General features: G+C 44.2%; 1 protein-coding gene across 11 annotated transcripts in view; it reads left to right on the top strand.

The window, feature by feature from the left end:
* FRMD4A (FERM domain containing 4A) overlaps positions 1-19,922 on the top strand; it is a 573,879-nt gene that overhangs the window by 453,938 nt on the left and 100,019 nt on the right. For all 11 annotated transcript variants that reach the window (XM_036908068.2, XM_036908069.2, XM_036908066.2 and 8 more), the window contains exons 4-5: positions 5,007-5,099; positions 13,146-13,230. In XM_036908068.2, the coding sequence (XP_036763963.2) occupies positions 5,007-5,099; positions 13,146-13,230 (178 nt within the window). The remainder of the gene's footprint in view (positions 1-5,006; positions 5,100-13,145; positions 13,231-19,922) is intronic.

Below are 19,922 nucleotides of genomic sequence, written 5' to 3'. Positions count from 1 at the left end.
TTACATTTTATTTTTGAAATGTTTACATTGCTATTTTAACACCTATGTTATTTTGTTTTGTTTTGTTTTAGTTTGTTTTGTTTTTTTCCAGAACTCATGGTTCTTGTTGCATAATTTAAATCAATAAAGCTCTACTTTGAGTTATCTGATCTGTTCTCAAAGAACTGCACATATGTAATGTATACAGTTAGATGAATTTGGACTTAAGTTCACATAAGTTGAACACCCTTAACAACCAACTTTTTAATTAAAAATTTTTTCTTAATTGTTGGCAGAGGATCCCATTATAAAAAGTTGTAGCTAAGCACCTTTGAGGCTATTCTAACAGAAATAGTCAAATACTCCTTAAATTGAAGCAATGATTGCCATAATATATTTGTCTTAATTTGAATCTCCATCATAAATTTTAAGAATTGTGTGTCAAATGCCGTAAATAAGTATCCATGTAATGAAAACCCTGAAGAAGTATGGAGAAGGTTGAGGGATATAGATAAGAAACTTGTTTAGCCATCACTGCACATTTTAAAAGTTAGATACAGTTAGAATGTATTTTCACGTTTCATAATTTCACGTTAAAAAAATGAGCAGTTGGTAACCTCTTATTTAATCCCAGACCCCTGTGACATTTGTTAAGAAGTTACATTCCATTGCCTCTATAAAGTTTACACATAAAATAATTTATGCTTAAATTTTAGAGGGCTCACAGACACTTTGAAGCTAGAATCCTAGGTTAAGAACCAACTAAGGATTTTTTCATAACATTATATGTTTCAATTAATTGAGTCATTGATTGGTATTGTTTAGGGAGTATGATTTATCCAGATCAAGGTCTGGATGTGGATAAAATGAAAGTTCCTGTGGCCAAGATTCTCACCTGGCCCTGGTTGGCTAGCTCACTACACACGTGTGGGCAATACGTTGCTATTGACTGTATATAAAGAGCTCCGCCCAGTGCTCTGGGTGACATGGTGGCACGGCTGCAAGGCTGCAGGAGAGCAGAGCAGAGGCTGGAGTGGTGACAGCGCCAAGGACAGAGGCCCAGAGGATGGCTGTGCAGGCAGAGAGGCCCAGAGGCAGAGACTGGCTTGCTGCATGCAGACTTGCTCTGAGTGAATGAGATTTTAGTGATTGACCTGCTACCATGGAAATAAAGTTGGGTGTAACCCTTTCATCCCAAGAACGTTCTACTGTCATTTATTTGGTCACATTGAATCCATAGTGAACTTGCCTGGGGCTGAAACCCATTGGCAAGACACCGGAATACCCAGATGCACTGGAAATGCATTTGTCGACCCCATGCTGGGACAGTGGGGAGAATTATCTGCCTCTGTCCTTGAGTCTTTGCATCTCTTGAGTAGGACTGTGACTGGCATTGGCCCAGACACCTGCAAAGGGTCTAGTTGATGGGCATTGTCAGTCTCAAGCTTATCTACAATTTAAAAATAAAGTCTTAAAGCAATTTCTAATTATCGAAGAAACAAGGTACAGCTCTGGGAAGGTAATTTATTTAGAAATAGGTTTGGGGTTTCCAGTCATCTCCATGCCCTGTACCATGAGACTGGGGAGAAAAATCAATGGCTACAACCTCTGTATCTGGGTCGTAATAGTTACTTCTGGGAACAAGGTATTCAGCGTTCATCCCCCCACCCCCACCCCGGAGACAGCTGTGCAGACTGCCAGGCCTCCAATTTAGTAACAGGAAAGGGCTTCAGCAGGACTCTTTCTGTGTACAGCTACATAGAATGGGGCTAACTGAGGAGGCCTTAGGGATCCAGGCTTTGTCCTGAACTTTTCCTTCCCAATGCAAGTAATATAGTTCACTTGGATCCTGGACTAGGTGAGCAGACAGAATTCTCCCTGGATAAGGAGATACTTAGGGCAGGGACCATGTCTCTACATGGATGGCCGTCACTGAATCCACAACAGTGATCTGTGGGGCTTATGTGAAGGCTGTGTGTTCATTCCTTAACAAATGTTTGTTTAGCATCCACCATTCAGCCCTGGAAATACAGAAATAACTAGGCTTTGATCCCTGGTAGGGTTTATATTTTTAGTTTATATAAGATATAGTATAAAAGGTGCTATAAAAGAATATTTGGAAGAGCCTTAAGGGGAAATAGTGGACCAAGCAATTCCTCCATAAATAAAAAACTAAACCCACAAATTCAACTGAACCAGATAGCCCATGATTTAGTAATCTGGTCTTCCCAATATACCTAACCCTTGTCTTAATTTTTCTGTGTGTGTGTCTCTGGTGTAGGCTCACTCACTCTCCTCTTTCTCTCTCTCTCTCTCTCTCTCTCTCTCTCACACACACACACACACACGTACACACACACACACAACACACACAAACTCATTCACACTCACACCCTTCAGGCCACTATTTGAGCATTTCTAGCTAAATCAGTCCCTAAGCTGTCCTTGATGAGCACATGTACGTCTGAGTCAGGACACTAAGTAGCTAACATTCCAGCATTTGAAGAGCTCCAGCCCCCACCCCACCCCCAGCCAGTGATATCTGTAAGAATTTTATAGTCTTTGCTTGGGCTTTCTTTGGAAGTGCCATTCTCCCCTGGGGTCCAAGAAGTGATCAGTTTAAATAGACTTATCATACACCTCCACCCTCCAGTAACTCTATGAAAGCCCTCCTTAAGGCCATCTGTATTGAAGGTGCCAACACTTGAACCAAAAATCTATTTGTATTAAATGTAGAAGCTAAAAGCAATCTGTTAAATAAATGCATCCAATTTCTGTTGCCCAGAAGGAATTGCATATTTATTACTGACCCAACAGTTTGACCTATTGCACTATAAACCAAATGAGTGTTATCTTGCTCAGCTTTAAAGATAGTTATCAGTCAAGCAAATAACAAAAACACTTTCGAGTGTCTGCTGGAACATTTTTTATTCTTTGCTTTTTTACTGGCAAATGCACTGTTGTGAATTCTCAAATGAAAAATCAATGAGAATAATGAAAACCAAGCTATCAGGCATCTCTTAATTAAACTGTGGGGAGAAAATGCTTCTTTATCTCTTTGCTCCCAATCCCACCCTGATTTAAAGAAAAAAAAAAATTGTTTGAGGAAGGGACTTGATGTTGAGACCATGAGATGTTAACACAGGAAAGAAAAGGTCCTGTATGGTGAGGAGTCCTTGATACTCTTGGGTGCAAGAGATGTGATTTTGAACCCAATACAGTGAGCAGAAAATATTTTAATAAAGCCCTTCTGCAGCCAGAAGTGGTGGCTTCAGAACTAGAATTTCACATGCATGTGGTGCTTTATAAACATGGATGTTACACAGCAACAGTCACCTGAGGAGAGTTCCTGCATTGTCTGTGTCTGTTCAACATGTGATGATATAACATGTTCAGTAATTGTAGAACTCAGGCCTCCAGGTTGGTGGACTGAGATTGGGTGAGGAGAGAAGGGGGAGAAAAGGGTCAATTCATCTGCATACTTGCTCCACGGCTCTACCTCACTGTTCAAAGACCAACCTCATCACGGTCTCCCAGGCCCTGGCAGCTAGTCTCTACCCCCTCTAGCCTCATCCCTTTCTACTCACATGGCATGAAGGTGCTAGGTTTCTTCCCACCTTAGGGCCTTTGCACATACCAGCCCTGCTGCTTGGAAAGTGGTTCCCTTTCCCCTTTGCTGAGTCAGCTCTTCATTCTTCAAATCTCACCCAGACACCAGGCAGTGTTCTCAGACCCCTAGACCCTCTCCAGTGTCTTCCATGTTCTCATAACTCATGGTCCTAATATGATGAGTAATCATGCAGTTAGTTATGAAAATAGCATTTGAGTATCTTGTCTCCTTTCAAGAATAGAAATTCAAGGGGAATAGGGATCATACCAGTTTTGCTCACTGTTGCATCTCCAGACCCTTTTTCAGAGAAGATGGTCAGTTACTAATTATGAAAGGAAAAGAGAGAGTGAGAAGGAAGGAAGAAATGCTCAAGTGAGTCCATTTGTATGTCATCAAACATCACTGGTTCACTGCATAAATAGCTTTAAGGAGGTAAAATTGATACACAATAAATACACATGTTCAAGTGTGCAATTTGGTAAGTTTTGACATGTCTATACCCATGAAACCATCACCACCATCAAGATAATGAGCATATCCATCCCTCCCAAAATTTACCTCATGCTCCCAAATCCTTGCCTCTTAGCCAACCACACCCCCCACCCCCCGCCAGGGAACCACCAGTGTGCTTTCTGTCACTGTAGTTTGTCTAGCGTTTTATATGAATGGAACCATAAATGTCATCATGTAATCAGTCATGTGTAAATGAAATCATACCCTTTTTTTCCTCTGGCTTCTTTCACTCAGCATAATTGAAACTCATCCATGTTGCTGTATACATCGTAGTTAACTGTTGTGTCTTATTCCACTAATTTGCTTATTCCCCTGTTGATAAACATTTTTGTTGTTTCAAGTTTTGAGTTATTACAAATAAAGTGTCTCTGAATGTGTGTGTAAAGGCCTTTGCATGGATTTATGCTTCCATTTCTCTTGGGTAAATTACCTAGGAGTAGATTGTCTGGGTCATAAGATAGGTTTAAGTTTAATTTCTTAAAGAGCTCTCTGTGATTCCCTTTTTACCCCATGCGCTTCCAGCAAGATGTTGTAAAGATTGCTAACATGTTTCTAAATAGTGTTTTGAGTCCTCCAGGAAGAAAGGCAGTCAGGAGTGCGGAGGTAAGGGCTTCAGGACAGGAGACAAACAATGAGAACACTCCGAATGCAGTCTGGGAAACGGGTAGAGGTCTCAAAGCCCAGACTTTCTGATTGTCATTCTTCTCCCTCGTGTCACATGGTTTCTGCTGCTGATTCAGTATTCCCCAGATAAATTCCTTGGGGTTCTTCTAATATTGAAGACTTAGTGAGGTGAAGTCCATGTTTATCTGTGATCCGGTACATTGGGCTACACACATACCTTCATCACAGGATACTTCAGCAACATCCAAAGCCCTAACCAATTTGTCTCTCTTTTCCTCAGAGGACACTTAAACTGGCTTCAGCTAGATCGGAGAGTATTGGAACATGACTTCCCCAAGAAGTCAGGACCAGTGGTTTTATACTTTTGTGTCAGGTATGTACACTCGATATCCATCCTTTTGCTGCACCCCCCCTTTTTTTTCTTTGTCAGTAAAGTCTGGGAAGGGAGAGTGATTAAATGTTAAAGGAAAGGAAAATCAGACTTGTCCTGGTCCATTGTCAGTAATAGAGGTCATAATAGAGTGATGTTCCCACAGATGTAAAGGTAAGGTGAGTGTGTCAGGCATGTCTGTGTGTGTGCATGGGCACATGTGTTTGTGCTTTTGCACTGGGATGCTTGTGTGGAATGAAGAGAAGGGCCTTTTGGAGAGAGGGGCTATATATCTCAAACTAAAGTGAGTTTCTTTTATAATAATGCAAAACTTTGGATTTGTGTGTATGGGGGCGGGGAGGTCATTTGAAGCTACATAACAAAAGTCTATGTATTTTTTTCCATCTATCACAAGTGCCACTTGTCCTCTTAGAAATCTGCCCATTTTATCCAAAATAGAAATAGTTGAAACCCACCAGCAAACCACAGATCAGTGTAGTTCCTGGTAAAAAGATAATGGCATCAGAAAATACCAGAAACAATGGGCATTTTCTGTTTATTAATCTGTTATAAGAAGTTTTATTTTGTGACTGCAGAGAGGCTTCTCATAGTTAACTTTCACAACCATCTTAGAATTGTCGTTTTTGTTTGCAGGTTTTGTGAAGTCAAGGTTTCAGGGGCAAAGTAGGAACTGTAGCAAAGCCAGAATCTGAGCTGCAGATCCAGTGGCACCCTGAGCGCCCAGGCTGTAGAGCCACCAGGCTGTTTCTGTCCATAACCTTTCTTGCAGCACAATTGTTGTAACTTGGAGACTCAGTGGCCTGTCTTCCAGTGGACACTAATACGTCCACCCAGTACATGTAACCTGTTTGTTTAAAATACATTAACAGAAATTCCACAGCAGGGCACGAATGATTTACAATTCAGTTCTTCCTAAAGAGTATGGTCAGGAATGCAGTTTTAGATGTAACCATCCTGATACCATGGAGGGCATTAGAAAAACCTAAACTCAGAATTAAAGGGTCCATTTAACAGACGGGAGTATGTATCTTTACCTCAGCTGGCACCGTAAACCTAAACTTGCATTTAATGCCTTTATTTATTTAATAGCTGCAAACACTAAGACCTAATCTTAGCCATTTCCATTACTAATGGACATGATCTCAGTGTCATAGTCTCTTGAATAGTCTCTTGAATGGTGGCTAGTTTTTCTCAGATAAATGGAAAAGTAACTATATAAAGCAGAGAGTAACAATTGCCCTGGAAAAGGTGGCAGCATCAGGGGAGACTCAGTTGAAGTTAAGCCTTTCCTTAAGGGAGAGTGGATGAGGACCCTTTCCGTCTATCAGGCCCTCCCCGCCTTCCTCATACTTTTCACCAACATCAACCAAGAAGAGAGAATACTGGGCTGGTTGTATGTACACTGTTTTTCCTGAGTGTCTGTTATGAGCTGAGCTATTTGTGGGTTCAAGGAACCAATCCTTGGAGGGCAGCTCGGAGCGCCATGAGATGGTTTGGTTGAAGTGTCTGTCGCTGAGGATGTGCACATGGTCCCAAATCACGCCAAGCTGACTTCTGTCTGTGGAAGCAGGAGCAGACAGGAGAGCTGCAGAAGTGAATCTGTGCCAACCACAAAGATCCTGCTCACCCAGCGACACTCCTGTCCCCCCATTTCCTAGCTGGCTGCAGCAGGCACCTCACGGGACAGACCCCTCCAAACCCACATTTAGGAACACCTCATAGGACCCTGCCACAAGGCAGAAAAGCTCCTTCTGGAGCTCATCACAAAAGCTGATCATTCTGGGGAGTCTCAGCTTTCCGTTCCTGGCTGTGCTATGGCCACCCGAGCACCTCCAGCTCAGCAGGTCCAAGGCCAAACTCATCTTCTCTCTGCTCACCCCCACCTCCTCCCAGGCTCCTGGGACCCCTCCAGTCTGTGACTGCATTAATCCTTCAGTCATATGGGCTTTAAATCTTGAAGTCTTTCCTCTTCCTTGAGTTTTTATGAGTGAATTTCCCCTGTGGCTACTTGCTAAATCTCTCTCTGCCCTGCCCTCTCCCTTTTATTACCTGAATTCAGACCCTCGTCTTGTGAACTATCGCAACCACCTACTCGAGTGAGGGTCACTTGGCACCACCATGGAGGATCCTGCTCCCAGACCCCGCTTCCCTGAGTCCCCACATTTCCACTGGCTGAGTAGCACAGCAGCAAAACAGCGATAGCTTATATTCTCCAAGAGAGGAGGCAGATTCTCCCATGGAGGTGAATTCCACATTTTTACCTTGATTTTCCGCCTGGGAAGAATTCCCAGTTTATAACTTGGTGCCTTTCCAGGGATGTCCACAGGCTGTTTTCTTGAAGGAGTGTGATGATACATCATCTTCATAAAGGACCCAGGCCTTGGAGTGTGCTGGAGTCCATAAAGGAGCTGCTGCCCAGCTGTGCGCATTCCCCATGTGCGCACGCTCTCTCCGTTCTCACTAAGAGCAGCCCCGGCGCAGCCGTCAGCTTCCCAGCTTCAGCTCTGTTTCTGAAAATCCCCCTTCCCCATTTGCAATGCCCTTCCTGGGACAACAGCCACCACTAAACAGGGGTCCTCTCGGGCATGCCTGCTCAGGGTCCTCCCTCGTGCCCACAGGGGCTTTCCCTCTTGCCAGACTCCAAACCAGAAGCTGAGCCCTTTGGCATTGCTTATGATTTTGCAGAGAATATGAAAGCTAACACGAGCACACCCCTCTCCTTGATTCCCTCTCCCACTGATTCCTCAGTTATGGCAATACCGCCCCCCCACCATGGTCATGGGCATCTCTAGGCCCCAGATTCCACTGGTGCTTCTCTGCCCAAAGCAAATGATGTCATCACCTTCCTGCCCCAAATGTGCCCCTCCTTCTGTGGCACCCCCTTATCTCTGTAATTGGCACCACTGCCCATCTACCCAGAAACATGGCAGCCAACGTCAACTCCACCTGCTCCTTCATCCTCCCTCAGCCACAAATTCCTGTTATTTCTGCATCTTAAGTAGCTCTACACACACACCCCTTACCCTCCATGCACGCCCGCTTGGCTGTAATCAGACCTTCAAAAACTCTCATGGTCTTGAACTCTTGTCTGTCTCCACCTCTGGTCTCAGCCCCTTCCAGTCTGCTATGTGCTGCCACTGAACATGTTTCCAGAATTCTTACCTGATCCCTTACTCATCATTTTCTGGGTTGTCCATTTTCATGCTGAGAATACCAGTAGCCTGTCCTGTGTGATCTGACTTGGGCACATGCCAGCTTCGTCTTCCCCAGTCCTTCACCTCCCACATGTATCCTCCACAAGCAGCCCAGGGATCAGTGTGTGAGCAAGTTCACATTCAGCTACAGGACCACTGTTCAGTGCTGTGAGGCAGGCTCCCAAATCTGAGAACAATGACCTTCTGATAGTATTCACCAGGCAAGCTTAAGAAATAGGTCTAGAACAATTCTAAGAAAAATATGCCTACACACCCAAGGAAGTCTCTCTGTGTCTTTTTATAGGCACAAGTTTGTTCTCAGTGATTCCTCCACATCTGGGCTGTTTCTCTAGCTGTGTATTCTTTAGCCAAGGCTCCCTATGCTGTTTGTAGAAAAATAAATTGAGATTAGATTAGTCTCCTCAAACTCAGAATTTCACAAATGATAAACTGAAGTGAGCAACAGAAAAAAAGAAAGAGAGGAGATACTAGGAAGCTATACTCTGGGAGAGATTTTACAGGCAAGTTCATGACCTGGCTGTCGGGTCCTTCCTGGCTGGTTGAGACAGCGATTGTTATTTCCTGTCACTCACAGTAACAATGGTGGCATGGATCTACAATGAGGTGCCTGCTAAGCAGAACTTGCAACATGTCAACTGGATGTCCCAGTTAAGACTGGAGCTGTTGGAATACTGAACGTCAAGGACCTTTGGCTGCAGACTCAGAGCAGCATCAGTTTCCTTCCCATTCTTCAAAAAGAAGACTGCTCACTCCTTTTTGCTACCAAGTGTCAGGTTCCAAATATAACACTTGTGTGCGTTACAAAATGAAATCACTTGTCCATTTAATTAACACTTGTTGTCAATAGTCAGTGATTCCCAGGTGCCCAGGGGTGGATGTGAGAGGGAAGAGAGGAGCGAGGGCTCAGAGGAGGAAGCCGGCTGGTGCCCTCTGGCTGGCAGCTTCAATCTGGGCCATCTGAGGCACCCACAAGGACGAGACCCCCCAAGGTCTCAGGGCCCCTTGAGTATTTAACATGCTCACACACATAACAGTGCAGCCCACATTCCTGTCTAGACCATCTGATGAAGTATTCTCAGGTGGGCATCATCAGGGCCAGGTTGGGTGTGACACGGCTCATGGAGCTCCAAGAACAGTCTTAGCCTCATGTGCCCTTGGCCTTGAGCACTGTTCCCTTCAAAGAGAAGGCCTAAGATTCAGTCCTAGTAAATGTGCCAAAGCCCTGTTTTCAAGTGTAGGTTTCATTATTACTCAGGTACAGTGAGGCCAGCAGATGAGGAAATGACTGCCATTGACGAGACAGTTTGCGACTCACAGTCCCCAGGGAGGGGGCACGCCTTGCCAGGCAGGGCTACCCGAGGAGGCACCAGGGATGGTCAGGAGGCACCGGGAGTCGGGGGAGATACGGGCAAGGGCCTTTGTTTTGTGGTTCTATGGGAAGGAATGGGGGAGGCAGGGCAATTGAATAATTTCAGCGGGCTCTGGGGCACAGGGGCTATCCTGTTGTCTGGTGATTAGGGCAAGGGTAGTAGCCCAGAGGTAAGAGCCCCAGAGAAGAGGCGAGGAAGGGCGTGTGGGCTCTGGACTGGCTGGTCTGCATAGGAAAGGCATGCTCACAGGTGAATCTAGGCTCTGGCTACCTGGGAGGGGTTGTCCCTCCAGAGTCAGCAAGGTGTCTGATGTCACAGCATCAGAAACCCATGGTTAATACAGAAGCAAACTTGGGATTGTCCCTGCAGACCTTGGAGTTTATGAGAGATGGTTCATTTCCTTGGGTTTACCCAGAGACTAGAATTTTCTCTGTGAACCAGGTCTTTGAGGAAATCTCCCCCGACCCCCAGCCCCCATACTAGCAAATAAGGAAAATGCAACATCGCCACCTACTGCCAAGAAGGAGGACGTCTGACAAGGCTTTCGTAAAAATTAGAACAGAACTGGTTTTTAAAAAGAGAGAAGAAAATCTCACGTTGGACCCAAGCCGTCAGCATTTCCCATCTCCCCAGAAAAATCCTGGGCTGCGGTGGTGTGCACCGGACCTCAGTGAGTGAATGCGATGTCTGGGTCTGTTTTTCTCTTAGCAGTTTTGACTTGCCAGTTCCCTCGCACAGATGGAAAGGTCAACATAAGTTAAATATCCAAGGTTACAAAGTAGTAATGTGCCAGGCCTGGAACTCACAGAGTTTTCCAGGCTGTTTCTTGGTGATAAAGGTTAACAGGAAACTGCTTTCCAGTTTCTGTCAAGAGGTGGTGATTTGTTTTCTTCCTCTCAGAATACACTTGTTATTTCCTCTACCTTCCTGGCTCTTGCACAGCCAGACACCAGGGGAAATGAAATGCTGTTGCAAAAAAAAATGTAACATTTGGCATCCCACTTCACTTTCCCATTATTAGAGAGTTGAAAAGGGAAGTGTTAGGTCTTCTTAATATACAGCTGAGGAGAAAATTAGGGTGGGGACAGAATGGTTGATTCTCAAACATTAAAACAAATGCAGTGAAGACATAAGGCATTGCTTTGACAGTAATTTCAGACCCAGCAGATTTAGACACAGAATGATTGTCACAAAACTAAGGTCACTCACTGCCAAACTCAAGAAGGCCCTGCTATGATCCTGGCTTTAGGAGTCCAGGTAATCAGCCATTTGTTTGCACAGCTTTCTGTGGTAACAGTGAGTTCAGGGCAGAGGGTCAAGGACTGGCTGTGGACCAGAAGATTGCCTAGCCAGGAATGTCATGACCTTGGGGGCCATTAATTTCTTCTCCTCATGTACTTCTCCCTTTGCCCATCTCACTTTCCCCTGAGAACTCTGCCCAACAGTGAGTGGACAGGAAAGAGGAGGAAAAGCAGAGTCTTTCATTCAGTGACCCATTACCAGGCTCTGAAGAGACAAAAATCAATACAGTGTGGGCTTAACCCCCAAGGACTTAGCAGCCTGAAATAGAAAACACAAGACCATGGGGCAACTCGATGAGCAGAGGGGAGCCCAGATGAGGGGAATAGCATGAACAAAGGTGCAGGAGCAAGGTTCATCTGTCACGGGCCATGCCTGCAGGCCGCTCCGCTGAACCAGCCTTCTTCTGAACCACCTAGTGCCATTGGCGCTTTGACATCCTCCCCTCCCCCATCTCTCCCTTCCCTCTGACTTGGCTGTTCTGATTACCCCTCACCAAAAACTCTTTACGGAGGATGTAGATTTTTAGTTAGATCAAACTTATTTTGCTTTGAGATGTTACATTTGCTACTGCATTTCAAGTTTCCATTATTAGAGAAGTGAAAGCCGTACCATTTTACAGTTCCTCTAAGACCACTGCAGACCCTGTATAGGCCTCTGCAACCTAACATACTTGCCCCAAAGCAGAAGACAGGTGCCTTTTTTTTTTTTTTTATGCAAGGAGAAGGCTGGTAATAGAGCTTCACCAGCTTGCTCATTCCCAGACTTTGCAAGAATGAGGGCCATAGTATGATTTCCGAACATTTTGTAGACTCTCACATGATGGTAACTGTGCTAATATCTGAAGTTAGTCTGGATTCACTCACAGATTTAAATGAATATGTATTGTATTAACCACAACACCTTGTGCACACATTTGAGAAACGATAGAAGGCATTACTTACTTAGTCTATAGAGAAGAGGTTACCAGCTGTTGGGCCATGGGCTTGAACTAGCCTACCAACATGGTTTGTTCCCCTTACGCAGTTTTTTTTTTGTTGTCAGTATTGTTTTGATCTGAGTTTCCAGTATTTGATGACAGTGGACTTCTGAGGTGGAGAACCACTGACCAGGTCCCACTGTCTTCTTTTCAGTCTGGAAATAGAGCACAGTGAGATTATGTGACTTGCCCTAAGTCCCACAGAGCTGGGACCTGATCACTGGTCTCTTTTAACTTCCTCCCCAGAATTCTCTGTCACATTGTAATGCCATTCTAGAGACCACAGCACTCGCTTCTCCTCATTTCCCCTCTGCCCATCCCTCTGTGTCCCGCAGAGCCTGGGAGGTGGGTGTCCAGGCCCTCCAAGAGCTGCCCGCACCCATGTTTCTTGCCTTCCCAGGCTCTGCATTTCCATCCAGCCCCATCCCCCATCACAACTGCTACTCCCTTAGTGCAGCTCCCCCTTAGACAAGTACAAGCACCTTATCTAATTAAGGAATTTAATAAACTCAAAGTCGATGTGTAAAGACACATTTAATGTAAATTAAAATAATTTCAGCATGTTTCATCTTGAAAAAAAATCTGTAAGCTCATCTGGATAAAAATCCAATTCTCATTTGGCTTAATATGCATTAACATCACAGTGTTGAGAACCCTCACTACGACCCTTTAGATGTGCAGAAATCAAATCCCACCTGGCCACCTTCAGGAAGATATGCTGTAACCATTTCAAAGAGGAATAGGACTTGATTCAATTAAACAAAAGAAATTATCCAGATTTATCCAAATTATCCAAAATTGAAAAATCCTGCTCAACAAGGACAAAAATGTAATGTATTAAAAAATCATATTTTCCAAAATTGGAAAGCAGGTAAGGAAAAAGTGGTGGTCAAGGTTAAGTCCACTCTCGGGTGACAGGCCAAGTTTTTTGGCTAGTAAGGCATGTAAGGAATGACAGTTCTAACCTGCTTATAAATGGACTTGAAAAGCATTGCTTTCTCTCAAAAAGGAATCATACGAAAACATTTGATGACATCTTTTTGTTTTCCTCATTTAGGATTAAGAGGTCTAGTCCCCATGTCAAATCTGGTAGCTCAGAGAACAACTGATTTTCTGCTAGATCAGTTCATGCTTCTGTGGTTAATTTGCAGTTTTTCTCTTTCAGGTTCTATATAGAAAGCATTTCGTACCTAAAGGATAATGCCACCATTGAGCTCTTCTTTCTGAATGCTAAGTCCTGCATCTATAAGGTAAGAACTTTTCTTCCTGTTCTGAGTCTTCCATTGAAATCTGAAATATTATTTGAAGGTGGAAATCCCAAGTTGTTACCTGTAATATGATTTTATTGATTAGTAGAAATAGTATAAATTTATTACTATTGACACTGAGAAGGGACTAGTGGTTACCAAGGGGGAGGGGTTGGGGTGGCTGGTTGGGGAGGGTAGGGGGATAAAGGGGCACAATAATTCACAATCACAATATAAGTTGGTCACAGGGATGGTAGTACAGCATGGAGAATAGAGTCAGTGATTCTATAACATCTTCCTATGCTGATAGATAGTAACCTCACTAGAGGGTGTGAGGATTTAATAATATGGGGTAACTGTTGAGCTACTGTGTTATATATTTGAAACCAACATAAGATTGTATTTCAATGATACTTTAATTTTTAAAAATTTATTACTGTAAGTAAATTAGAACTTCAAGAAACAAAAGTGGTGAGTTTAATAGCATGCCTCCCTCCCGGTGCCATCACTGTTTGTGGCTCCTTGTGGTGCTCCTGAGCCTGATTTTAGGGGCCTCCTTAACCTGGCAACTGAGACAGAGGGGAAACCCAGACCAGTAGGATACATACACTAGTCAGTTTAGGTCTCACAAGTATGAATGAACTTTCATTACCAAATGCATGGACATCTGATGGTTTTTAAACATCCTGGCAGTATCTCTCAAAGGGCTGATATTGGCACTTTGGGTGGACGAAATCTTTTTTTAATTGTGCTAAAATACACATAAAATTTACCATTATCACCATAGATGAGTGGCATCAAGCACACTCACACTGTTGTGCAACAATCCCCACCATCCATCTCTAGAACTCTTTTCATCTCACAAAACTGAACCTCTGCCCCCATTAAACACTAACTCCCCTTGCCCCCTCATGCCTATAGAACCACCATTCTACTTTGTCTCTATGAATTTGACTACTGTAAGTACCTCACATAAGTGGAATCACACAGTATTTGTCCTCTTGTGTCTAGCTTACTTCACTTAGCATAATGTCCTCAAGGTTCGTCCATGTCAGCCTCTACCTTTTGGCTATTGTGAAAAATGCTGCTATGAACACAGGTGCACAAGTATCTGCTCAGGTTCCTGCTTTCAGTTGTTTGGGGTGTATACCCACAACTGGAATTGCTGGATCACATGGTCATTCTATTTTTTATTTTTTGATGAATTGCCAGACTGTTTTCCATAGTGACTGCACCATTGTATGTTCTCCCCAACAGTGCATAAAGGTCAAAATGCTGCACATCCTCGCCAACACCTGTTAATTTCTGGGTTTTTTTTATAAGACCCATCCTAATGGGTGTGAGGTAGTATCTCATCACAGTTTTGATTTGCATTTTCCTAGTGATTGATGATGTTGAGCATCTTTTCATATGCTCATTGACCATGTATACATTTTCTTGGGAGAAATGTCTATTCAAGGGACAATTCTTTCTTTTCTTTTCTTTTTTTGACTTTTTGTTAAACTTTTTGTTGAAATATAACAAACTCACACAATAAGCATGTGTTGAATTCTGAATTTTCATGAAGTGAACACACCTGGATAACCAGTAAGATAAAGGAAACATTACCAGCATCCATAGGCTGCCTATCCAAGGGCTGCCTACCCACGACCCATTAAAAGACCTACTACCAAGGCTGTGCTTAGTAACAGACACAAAAGTACAGACTAAGCATGTTACACCAGCACTCTGAGGCATTTAGAGTGCCAAATACGAAGATTGCCAGTTGGAAGTGAGTTGGGAAATGTTAAAAACAGACACACATATGCAGTTAGAGGTAAAAACAGGTGGACCAGAGGAACAGAATCCAGTCCCTGACTCGCCTTGGATCCTGGACATTTCAATCCAACTCTATTCCTTGCAATCAGAAGATATTAAGAACAAAACCACAACTCAGGAGGCATTCTCAACCCCATCATTTTGATAAGGGACAATTCTTAATTGAGTGGCACAGTCCCTTGTACTACAACCCATTCCCCCATTTGCTTGTATTGTTTCCTTTCCTTGGATAACCTAAAATGCCCACACATGCCTCTCCCTAGGGAGAAGGGCTTGCAGAACACCACCAGGTGGAGAACCACTCCTAGGAGAGCGTATCTAAAGGCAGCCCCCACTCTGCTGCCCCCAGCACTCACCCTCACGTCTCCTGAGCACAGCGTCAGCTTGCCACCGAGGTCAGCTCACTAACAGCCATGAGGAAGGACAGCTGGTACTTCCTTGGGTCACACCGTTCTGAGTGCTTTCCGCAAGCTGTGTGGCTGAACCTTCATGACACCTTTGAGACGATACTGTTTTTACCCGTTTTCCCTGTGAGGAGGATGAGGCACTGGGGGTATGAGAGTCACCCAAGCTGGTACGTCCTCTAGAGGAAGCGCCAGGTGGGGTAGAAGCTGGAAGCCTGACTGCAGATCGCAGAGCTCAGCCACTGCGCTGCACTGCGCCCTGGAGGGCAGGCTCTAGAGTGGAGAATCCCCTGAAGCCCCAGAAAACCTCAAAGCTAAGTACAGCTGTTGTTAAGTGGTCAGTGGCTGTATTGAAAGGAGTCTAAGGAGATCCTGCTGCCTGTATTTTCACATTTAGCTAAACCCAGTTTGGGGGGATTGCAACTTCTCACTAAACACTGAACAGGCACACAAGAGTTGAAATGGTCTGTCAGCCACTGCTTTTCCTTCTGGAAGTACGTCAGCACATTTATTGCACAAAAAACCCTACCACGTGCAAATGGACAAAATAATGGGGGCCTGGCAGGGATCAAATTCAGTTCTGTGAAAGGACCTCACTTGGTGACAGTTGCTGAGCCAGGACTTAAATTGGGCTCCAGGCCAAAGCACTCAGACTACACTATTTCAGGTTTTTGCTGAATACAGGAAAAAGACACTAAATGTAGTTTCAGGAACTTTTAAATTCCTTCCTCTCTTTAAGTCCCTACTTTCTCATTATAAAGTGGAAATAATAATACCAAGTTTACATGCCTCACCGATTGCAAGAGTATCTGAAGGTTATTGTTTCATGAATGAGCAATCACTTTGCTACTTCAGGGAGACCTAGTGAGCACTGTCCACCAGGTGGCAGGCTTGGGCAGTAAGTGCCTGAAAACGTCTGTCACTGACCTGATGGCAGGAGCTCAACCAGGCAATGAAAGTGGCCCCACTGGTGCTTGTGCAGAATCCTTGGTAAAGGGAGAGGACAGTTTCTCTCGAGGTTGTCCAGTCTAGTCTCACAAGCTGAGCTGGAGATGAAGGCTACAGTGTTTCTGAATCGTGTGCTCCCAGAGGACTCTGGGATTGATGGGAATAGAAAAGAAATCCTCTGAACCAAATATGACAAGTTCCCCAAATGGAGAGCATCATGCCGTCAGAAGCAGCCACATTTAGGTTCAGGGCGCCCTCAGCGTCTGCCTGCCTGCTGACCTGGCTGCTGTATGTCATTCCAGAACCCCAGCTGGCTCTCCTTGGGATCATACTACAGCTTGGTCATGCAAATAACCCAGAGGTGGCTTTTCTGAAGTTTAAATAGGTGACCGAATAGCATCACAAGACCACCTGTCTCGCTCCCATCATCAAAAACAATAATTTCCTTTGCTTAAATTGACACGTTTTAAGAGTTTATTTAAAACTTTTTCACATAATATTATTTGAGCCTCATGAGTGAAATAGAACTGGGATCATTAGCTTTACAGAGGGAAGAACTTGGTCAAGGTTAGATAGGTTAAGTGACTTACTCAGAAGAACTGGAAGTGGTTGAACAGGAGGTGTGACCTGACTGCACAGTTGTTAATGTGTGAAGATAGTGGGAGGCCTTGTAGAAGGGTGACCAGGACTGGGAGTTTGGACTTGGCGGCCCTCTGGCTTCGGTTCCCTGCCCAGTCTTGCCTCTTAGTAAATGCAGTAAATATGGACACCTTCTGTGGGGTCTCTAAGGGTAATGTTCTTCTGGTTGAACAAGGATATTAAAAGACCCTGCCCACAGTCTCTTGTGAAAAGAAAGCAAGGTAAAGCACAAATGTAGTCAGTCAGCACTGTGCCAGGCACATTACCAGCTCCTGTCGTGGTACAACTGCTTGCTTAGATTCGGACCCAAGTCACTCGCCTTCGCTGTGATTTCCTTTGAGACCCCCGTGCTGCCCTCTGGCCAGCTGGCACTCAGAGGATGGTGCCAGACACACAGCTTGTTGATGGTCCTGATACCAGAGGCTGCAGTTGACCCAGTGCAGATTAACTTAATATCAATTCCCTCCCTGTTTCCTGTGGAAGACTCCTACAGTGCATAGAATCTAAGTTGTTCAGATAAATAAGCCATTTATTCCTGCTTTCTCCAAGTTCTATTTCATTCACATTTTAAATAATTAATATTTACTTCTATTAAAGTGTAACTCTGGAGGGAAAATATGTTCCCAGCCCAGGGCAAATAACCTTTGAAGCCAAAATCAGTCAAAGGGAGCAGTAAAGTGGGAGGAAGCCGTTTCTTGCCTACAAGGAGTCGTCTGCTCCTGCTAGCCCATGTCTCTCCTAACCTGGCTGCAAAAAAGACCCCACCAAACCTCTCCCGTCTAGGTGTGTGCTCTCTCCCCATTCAACCTTGTAATCACCTATTGATATGGAGATGGCTACTTCTCTCCACCCCCTGGAAACACCCCTTGATATGGAGATGCACCAAGGCCAGGCGAGAGATTCTGGAAATATTGCAATTTTACCCACATAAAGTAATACATGAGGCAGTTTAACGATTGAATAAGACTTATTAAGAAAAAGAGCCCCACCACTTTAAACAATTTTTGCTGTTTTTTTAATATTTGCCTCTCTACTTCTAAATAATTAGCATGGGACGTTATTGCTTGATTTATCTGTTTCACATTTACTGAATCCCTGTTACGATTGGTGAGGATTACAGTCTCCTATACAACCACCCACACTTTCCCTGTCACCATTTTCCCAATATGCTGATACCGTGATTCTGGGTGAAACACACAGCCACCAGCCTTACGCTGTTAGGGCGAATCCAAGCGGCATCCTATGGTTGTAATTCCTTTTTGAGATGAGCAGTTGTTTTACCTAAAGGTATTGATTGCCTTGCTTAGTTTAGTTTTTATGTACCCATTATGTTTTTCCAAACAATTCTACAGATTCCCACGTGCACTGACACATAAATTTCCAAGTGTATCCAATAATTCTTGAGTTCCTCTCTGGTTTGTTTTTGGTTTTGCCGCCTTGGTTGTTTTCACTTGGAGCCCCCACCCCCCTTCCCTGCCAGAGCTGCCTGCCCTCTTGATCCAGTTGACTTGGCCCCCTTGCAGCCTTCAACGCAGGACACCCCTTCCCGACCCCAGCTCTGGAGTGGGTCCTGTCTCCTAGCCCTCTAGTCTTGCTGTGTTTTGCTTTACACCATTGCTTCACTGGAGCACATCCTCCAATAAATCCAGAGAAAGTGCATATGGGAAGTGAAATGTCTGGGTCCTTACATATCTGAAAAAGTCTTTATTCTGCCTTCAATATCTCATTAGTAGTTTGGGTATGGAAATATAGAGTGAATACTTCTCTCAGAATATCAAATATGTTGCTCCAGAGTATGTTTGAGCTGTTCTGGAGAAGTCTGCTGTGCTCTGCATGGTAAGCAGGTCACCCTTCACCACCACCACCAGTGGGATCTTTTAGGATCTCCTCCTTAATCCTCTCCACGGGAAGTTTCAGGACGGTGTGCCTGGAAACGGGTCTTTGTAAACCTACAGTGCTCTGTATTTATGGGCAGTTTTAGTATAGAGATTCGTATTCTTCAGTTCTGGGCAGCCTCTCTCTGTGTTATTTCTTTCGTGACATCTTCTCTGATCAAATGCTGGACATGGCCTCTTGTTTCAATACTTCATCTCTCCTAATTTCCATCACTGTCTTTTTATTCCACTCTCTGGAAGATTTTGCCAGTAGTATCTTAGTATTAGACAAACATATGTATATTCTTATTGTCTTTGAAACTAACATCCATAAAATTAATTTTTGTGTATGCTTTATTTCCAGTTCTTTTTTTTCCTATTCATATATTTCGGTCGCCATCTCTTATGTAGGAGGCTTTCCCCAGTGTCTGTTGATCCTGGTCTGTCCATCCATACTGAGTAAGGACTGGAAAGGGCTTGTGGGGGATGGTGCCTAGGTGCTGTGCCTGGGGAGGATCCAGGGGCAAGCTGATTCTTTCAGAGAGGACTCAAATATCAGTGGCTGGGGGTCTTTCCTCCTCACTGCATCCAGAGGAGAGCCATCCTGCCTCCTGTCTGGGCGTGCCCTACTTCCAGGATCTGCGCAGGGAGTGGCCTCCGTTGGGGGGAAAGGCTCCCTTTAAAACCCTGCACTTTCAGCCCCTCATCCCAGCTTCCTATTCATCTTCTCCAGAGAACAAACCTCTGTTCTCTTCAACAGCAGGGAAGTGGGGAAAGGTGTTTTGTTTTGTTCTCTTCTCTTTTTTCCCAAACTACAAATGCCACCTTCCTATTGTCCACTCTTTCTGCATCAGGAGATGGAATCCGGGCTATACTGGATTTCTCTCTCATTTCTCCTTGCTTTACAGCCCCCCTATTTCTACAAAAGAGCAGGAGAATGAGTCATAATCTATCCGATTTCAGAAAATTAGGAAATGGTCATGACAGTGGAGCTCTAATTATCTACTTTACA

The sequence above is a fragment of the Manis pentadactyla genome, chromosome 3 (assembly GCF_030020395.1).
Source record: "Manis pentadactyla isolate mManPen7 chromosome 3, mManPen7.hap1, whole genome shotgun sequence".
Lineage (NCBI taxonomy): Eukaryota > Metazoa > Chordata > Mammalia > Pholidota > Manidae > Manis > Manis pentadactyla.
This window is presented reverse-complemented; position numbering and strand designations above follow the sequence as displayed.